Below are 8,075 nucleotides of genomic sequence, written 5' to 3'. Positions count from 1 at the left end.
ACATCTGGCTATTGCATTTTTGCAAACCACAGGCCGCAGAATTGACAAGCAGTCAGGCAGTCAAAGAAGTGTTTAGATTTTATTTGGTCTGGAATGCAGATATTGACATTAATGCTTACCTAAGCTTGTCATGCATGCAAATTAGAGGTCTTTCAATTAAACACTGTTCTACTTTTCTTACCCCCCCCCCCCCCCCCCCCCCCCCCAGACAGGTTTGCTTTCAGTCGCCTATCCCAGGGCTGTTGCATTACATTTATTGTTTTACTTTTGATTTTAAAAGTAAACAGACCTAGGCTCTGAATTAAATGTTTGTTCCTGCATCTTTACCATTGTCAAAATGTTGTATGATGGAATCACGGACAAGCCATAACTACATCTTGACTTGCATCTGTTTAAATGTTTGCAGTTGTGTGAGATGGTTGGGTTGTTTTTTGTTTTGCATATAGAAATTACCCCAGTGGAAGAGTCCTGGAAAATGTCAGAAAATTAAATCAACTTGGTGGTGTTGTTAACGTTTTGCTCGCTCTATCTGGCAATTGGTTTGAGGATTCTGTGGTTAGGTTGAGCTCTTGAAACATGGTCTAGCTGTATGCCACCAATGAGTTAATGCAATTGCAATCCCACACCAGAAACCACATGTTGAACCATTTAGTAGCAAATGAAGATGCATACATGGTCCTACATCACAGTACGTGCGTTTGTGTATACCCTAAATATTTAGTTATTCCGACGTTTAACCAACAAAAAAGAAATGTCTTGAGACTGGCACACAATGCGAGTATGGTCAAGTGAGAGACTAATGCGTGTGTGAGAGCTTAGCGTTTGAGGGAATGCCTGGGAGCTGGCCCGTGGAATCCGGGTCGTAAAGGTTAACTTCAGGTCCAGTTTAAGTGTTACTCCGCTAATCCTCATCTACACAATGTCAGTCACAGTCTCCGAGCGAGTTTTATAAGCCCTCACAAAACAGCCTTTTAGGATCCCACAAAACAAGAGCTGACTAAAGAAACAGCCTGCCCAGCGTGAACACCCAGCATGAGTTATGTTCAACCCGGGCCATGCGTACGCTTGTGTGATAAATATGTTGTAGAGGTTGGCATACTTTAAGCGTACCTGTTAATCTAAACCTTGTTAGAGATAATGGTTATTTTCACACTGTAGTTTAATCACAGGAACGATATATATTTTTAACACAATGTCATAATTCCTAACAACCATTAGCATGTTTTCAAAGCATCGTGCTGTGCGAGAGAGGCCACCGTCCCAGCGTCCCGTCTCAGAGCGCAGTGGGTGAGATAAGACAGGACATGACATGTAGGTCTCCCTGGAAGTACTCAGCTTGCCTGGCTAGTTTTCTGCTCCAGCTGTAGAGATATATGCGTTAGAGTTCAACTTTTCCCCTCCTAATAATAAACTCTTTTTAAGTGGATCGTCTCAATATTGTTGTATTGCTGTCTCATTAACTGTATATAAACCATCATGCAAAAGCCATGACCTAACATTGTACAGAGCATGTTACTCTTTTTAAATTTTTTATCTTTAAAGCGCTGCTGTATCTGTGTTATCTCAGATATAACAAATAGTCACATGCTTAATATTTACATTTACAGTTAATGTACGTACATAACTGCGTAATATTTCACCTTTTCCTGAAGTATTTAAGCTTTATCTTCATGTCTGCAGCCATAAGGCAGGCAGTTTCTCCTCCCGGGTGTCCTAATTTTAAGAGCTGTCTCAACGCACCGGACGGCAGCTCAAACAGATTGTTTTACTATTAATAGTGAGGCTGCTCCGATGCTCGTAAACTCTTACAGTTGTCAGAGATGTGACAGAATTTGCCACGGCTGTATTCCCACTGATCATACAGTAGCACAACAACAGATCTAAATAGAGTTAAGCTAAATGGAAACAGCAGTGCTGTTTTTACAATCGACGCTATACATGATCATGATGTAATCCACAAACGACGGGGGCTCGCACTCCACAAAGGTTGGCCCTTTCACCTTCCCACGTTTGTACACGTTGCAAATAAACACAATCAATTTTCAAGTCAAGCACTGAACCCTTGTGGTTTAAAGCACTGCTGGTGATATTGATCTAGACAGAGGTGCCCTTTGCGGTCAGATCTTAAAGCGCTGATATGGCTGACCTTGACTCATTTGTCATGAACCTCAGTTGGTGGGCAGCTGAGAGATGTAAGCCAAGCCTCCCAGGTGCAGTTTAGCCATGTCTGACAGGGTCCTCTGCTTCAGATATACTTAATTATTCCAAATTCCTGCAAATGTGAGAAGAAACCGAGTGTGGCCAGAGGGTGCTCCCCTTTTTGTTGATTTTGGAGGTGGAGTTTTCCACATTGGTTAAAGGCTTGCTTAAGGTTTTTAGATTTTCCATCTCGACACTACAGTTTACTAGGCATTACCCGAATGTTTACACAATATTACATGTATTCGCTTTTGTACATCTGCCATTGTAAGCACTTTGATTTGCTCAGCGGCCAGTTATTATGAAAAATATGAGCTAATGTTGTGACTCTTTTACCACTACATCTATTGTCTCTGGATGCTCGATCTCGTTCGTGGTTGAAAGTGGAAAATGATCGGATACCCACACCGGACCATTTTATTGCTTCCTCGATTGTATTTTTATTTGAAGCATATGTTTGTCTAATCTTGCTTCTCCTTGGTACTTTCCGTTAGGGACACCCACCAGTTTGAGCCATGGCTCAGCCACATTTCCCTGGAGAAGCCCAGAAAAGGATGTCTGAGCTAATGTTTCAGCAAACGAGTGTTACCAATAACACTTTCAAGGTGACATGTAGTACTGGCAGCTTTGTCCAACATTCTGTTTAACAAGAAACATATCTCAAACACTTAATAGCTGTAACCTTGTAAACTGTATGACCATCTGTTAAACAGGATGACGAAACTTTCTAATCTGTGGAAACACATATTGGATGTGAACACGTTTCAAAGTCCATTAAGTATGAAATTCAAATAATCTCTTACTTTAATTCATGTGCTTGGGGAACTATTGATTTGATTCTATCTCAGTTAATACCCATGTCTTCTGGTGCATACTTCACTTTTCTACACCCTCATCTGCATATCTATTTGGGTATCTGAAGGATTTAAAAGTCTTTCAGTAAAAGTGCATGTTCCTGCCAGCGGATTTCTACACATAATTATAAAATGTTTCACAACAATTTATTTCATAACAACTATTCCCTGGCAGCATGGAGCAGCACGGAGATGCCATACAAACGCAGGTCAAATTGATCAAGATAGTTAACGTCTTTTCAAAACGTTCTGCCATTTTCACAGTTATAGTTAGTTCAGTCACATGGTGTAGTGCTCCTTCTGTTTAGATCATACGACAGTAATCATATCGTGTAGAAAAGTAGTATTAATTTCTAACACAAACATACAAACTGACCTTAGAATACACACAAGGTAACTATTTTTTGGGTACATGTAATAAAAATGAAGTACTGTATATTGTTTTGGCTAACAAACCTTAGATAGACATGAGTGCACATGAAACAATGGCACAGTTCATTTTACAACCACAGCCAAAAACATTACTGGCCAACAACTTCGCTGCACACAAGAAAAGTTGTAATTTTATAGAGCAGTGGTCAACAACTCTGTTCCTGGAGATCTACCTTCTTGAAGACTTCAACCATAATCCCACCTGACCATCTAATCCAGGGGTTCCCAAACTTTTCCAGGGCAAGGCCCCCCAAATGGCATTAACATTTGACCGAGGCCCCACTTTTGCAAGATGTCTTTAAAACACATTAAAAATACAGACTTTTGAATATATCCACCTTCTTTTATTATTAATAATTACATCTTACATCTTTACATTACATTAGGAATTGATTGTGTGTGTGTGTGTGTGTGTGTGTGTGTGTGTGTGGTTGTCTGAGAGTGAGAAAGAGAAAACATACTAGTGGTAGGGGTGGGCTTGGTGGCTCCGACCAAATTGTTGAGGCCCCCCGGGCGCCCCCTGGCGGCCCCCAAAGGGGCCCCACTTTGAAAACCACTGATCTAATCATTGCCTTAAGAAGTTCTTGAACCACTAAAACAGGTATGTTAGGTTTTGGTTGGAGATGAAACCTGCAGGAAGGTAGATCTCCAGGATCAGGGTTGGTGACCATTGTTATATAGGATACCATGTTTTATTACTTGTTTATAACGCATCACAAAGTTACTTCAACTCAACCATTTTCTAAAAAACTAAATGCCCATCACCCATTTGCACAAATGCACATTTTCTAATCTGATTTGCATTACCATTTTTCACACCAATGTTTATTTGCTTGCTAAATGTATGTAGTAGTAGTTGTTGGACAATTTATCCCAGTTTATTTCATAATAGAAAATGAATAATTAAGAACTTTACACAAACTCCTCCTCTTCTGTCCTTTTATGCCAGAGCAATACCCTGCTCAATTCATGCCCCAGCTATGCCCTGCATACTTTTTATACTCTGACATGTTTTAATTCTTGGCTAAGCCTAAACCCTATTTCCATCACAGTGAGAATTCTTTAGGGTCTCCTTTCTGTACTGAGTGAAAAAAAATAGAAGCATTTCGGAACGCACTACAACGTCATCTTCCAAATACAATACAATACAACACTTGAGTCAATAAGAATATCACAAATTAATAATGAACAGATAGTGTATGTCTGTTAGCAAATAATTTGTTGCCTCACAAGCAACAAACTACCATAGTATAGTGTTAGTCCAAAAAAGCAGCTATTTTGAAAAGATCAACACGTAATCGTAATGTCGGTACGGTGGTGCAGCAAGTAGCATTGCCGTTTCTTAATTCCGGGGTCATCGTTTTGATCCTCAGCTGTTTGGGGTTCCTACCCATGTCCTTGTACATTTCCACCAGCTTCCTCCCACCAGTACAGTAAGTGGATTGGCTATGCAAAATTGCCCCTAAGTGTGAATGTGAGCATGCATAGTGCCCTGTAATGGACTAGTATCCCATTCAGGGTGTGTCATTGCCAAGCGTCCAGTGTTCCCATGATAGTCTCTTGACACACCGTGACCCTGACCAGGGTAAAATGGTTACTGAAGATGAATGAATGAATGTACTCATAACAAATTGGCTCACTATTCATAGTTATAATTTACTATTACTAAACGTTATTGTGTTTTGTCCTTATGCTTGACCCACTTGTTAAAAGCAAGTTTACTAGTTGCCACTGCCATTTTTCCATTCAGAGTAATTTCACAATAAACAGTCTCAAGTTGGTCTATCTGTTGGTCCCTCAATAAATAAAGACACCAATGGGTTTTCCACACTCCCATTTGGAATGTCCCTACAAATGGCTGCCATGAGCATTCTCCCTTTATTCCCCTGCATAGGCCTCAAATATTTCATCTGGACCACACTGAAGAGCTCACACACATTTCCTTGCTTTGCCAAGACCTACATATGTTCAGTTGCCTTACTAATCCAATTGTCTGGCGTCTCTATTGTAGTTATCTTATCATTTCTGTTACAGTTTCTACATTCGTATACTATCTTTCTCTGTATATGTGTATATGAATAATTTGCTGCACATCATGTTTCCTGTACTATCGTTATACCAGCAAGATGGAGACCATGAACAACCTCCAGTATAGCCAAAGTTATCAAACGCAAGTATATTATTGCACAAAGACAAACTAAGAGTTAAATCCAGGCTAATAGACGCTTAGACGGAGTATGGCTAGGTGGGGGGTGTGGGGGCTAATCCACATAAGTAGTCTTTGTGTTCGTAAACCTTGTTTCTGGCCTTGTCATCTCTCAAGCCAGAAGATTAGGATGAAAGAGAGCTTTAAAGATAAGCTCCCAAGTTCTCCAACATCTTCATCTCGTCCTTCCTTAACAAATGACCCTACATCTGCTTCCACCTACATCTTCAGTCTTTCAGGTATTAACTGTGCTGAGTTTAGTATTAGGGTGAATCATGCTATTCATTGCAGAAAGAAGAACTTCACTGTACTGTAGATAAGGAGCTTCTTTGAAATGATGCCTGCTTTGGAAGAAACCATGATTAAAGACTGTGTAGTTGGAAGTGGACAATTACTGGATATCCACCAATCTTTCAAACGCAATTCTAATGCTTCCTGGGTTATTTCAGTGGTTTTAGGCTAGATATTTATTGGGAAAGTGACACTATATGAGTCTATCTGTGTTTTCAGAGAACATCTACTGCTTCCTGGTGGCCTACAGGCCCACTGCTGAGAGTTCCCTCTACGTCCTTGTGCTTAGCCGGCGTCCTTTTACATTTTATTGGCCACTTAAAGTTTGTAAAACACTCTTGTCCAGGTGTAAAAGTGCCTTGAGACTCTATAGTTGGTTTTGAGGGAGTGTTTTTACTGGCTTTCTGAACCTAAGTTCCCTTTCTAGCTACTGGTATATTTTTCATTTAATACAGTACTGTGCAAAAGTCTTAGACACCCTGTATTTTTAAGTATAAACTTTGTTATACATTTTTATTTTATGACTTCTACATTATGGAGTCAGTCCAAAAAAACATTTTAGATTCCCAAACATTAGTTTTTGTTACAGAAAAATGTTACAGAAAAAGGTTTGTATGTCTGTAAAGAAAGCAGCAGATTACCCAAGAGGACACTTTTCAGATTAAAAACACAGTTAAGGCTGTTGGATTTTACTGCAAATATAAGAACATTCAATTTCATTATTTTTGATGGCATCTTTGCTCTACAGCATTTCTTTTGCATGTGCCTAAGACTTATGCACAGTACTGTATGTCTACCATGTTAATAACATCTGAGCCTGTACGTTTCGGCACTAAGTGAAGTTTGGCAGTTACGCTGATCAAGTAGCACAATTATTAATAAATGTAAATTACTAGTTTGCAATCAGATCAATTGTGCATGCAGTTTGTAGGTGTGTTTCAGGTGATTTAGAAAAGAATAAATCCATGAGTGCCATCACGAGCAAAATAGGATGAGGAAACTATTCACATTACATTCCTATGTGCATTAATTGTTCTCAGTATAGAAACTTCAAAAAGATTCACAGAAGGACGAACTGAACTGAAATTCAAGTATTGAACGTGATGAGATGCATTGGGAAACTGTTCAAAAGGTGGTGTTAACATAAAATAAGAGCATTTAGAGAGATGTTAATTAGGTATAGTGAATGGAATACTTCAAAAGTTTCTATTTCAATTCTGATGCCATCAGATATGCAAATGTTTTGTTAGTATCTAATATTACTGCAGTAATAATAAGCACTTAATTTGTTAAACCTTCTGATTATGTGTAAGAAATTGTGTTGATAAACATTCTCACTATTAAGTGAATGATATAATGTTGTCTTCAATGGCAGAAAAAATGACTTCTGCAAATTTAATACCTGCCCTTTGGTTGTACTAATTTGTGCATGCAATTGCAAGTCACATTTATTTTTATTTTTTTTTGCAATGGCAAGTCCCTGTATTTTGCCACAAATTCCATATTTATTAAGGAAAGAATGCAAAAGAACAAGAACAAGCACTACTGTATTTTGCTCAATGGAAAATGTAATGCTCCATAGATCCTGTTAGTATGTTTCACATTGTTTCACACTGTTTTTTTTTTTTTTTTAGGGTCTTGCGTGTTTACACACGAAGGCCACTGGCAATTCAGGACCTTAATTTGATCATTTAAGAAAGGAAATTCACTTTAATGTTTTAGCCATTTTTGTATTTTATTTATTTATTTATTTTAAATTTTGGTTAATTTTCATTACCACAGATTGAGAACTACATCAAAGAGAGCATGAAGGCAGAGATGGCACAGTTACAGCAAAGCGCAGTCCACAATCGCACGGCAGCCATGCTGGAAATGGGAACCAATCTTCTCTCCCAGACAGCCGAACAGACCCGCAAGCTTACTGATGTTGAAACACAGGTATCTTCCCCCTGTGAAGCTTCCCACACAACACTTACTAAGCTATTCTTCTTATTATTATCTCTGCAGGATCACTACTAAAAAGCCAAACTAAATACACAAATCACATGACTTGTCTGTTCTCCCTGTAGCCATAGTTTGTATTTGTGTTCCCA

The 8,075-nt window shown here is 38.9% G+C and overlaps 1 protein-coding gene across 2 annotated transcripts in view; it reads left to right on the top strand.

The window, feature by feature from the left end:
- Nucleotides 1-8,075, top strand: part of angpt1 (angiopoietin 1) — a 62,567-nt gene that overhangs the window by 16,353 nt on the left and 38,139 nt on the right. For both annotated transcript variants that reach the window (XM_017455003.3, XM_017455004.3), the window contains exon 2: nucleotides 7,765-7,920. In XM_017455003.3, the coding sequence (XP_017310492.1) occupies nucleotides 7,765-7,920 (156 nt within the window). The remainder of the gene's footprint in view (nucleotides 1-7,764; nucleotides 7,921-8,075) is intronic.

This window comes from Ictalurus punctatus, chromosome 24 (genome assembly GCF_001660625.3).
Source record: "Ictalurus punctatus breed USDA103 chromosome 24, Coco_2.0, whole genome shotgun sequence".
NCBI classification, from domain to species: Eukaryota; Metazoa; Chordata; class Actinopteri; order Siluriformes; family Ictaluridae; genus Ictalurus; species Ictalurus punctatus.
This window is presented reverse-complemented; position numbering and strand designations above follow the sequence as displayed.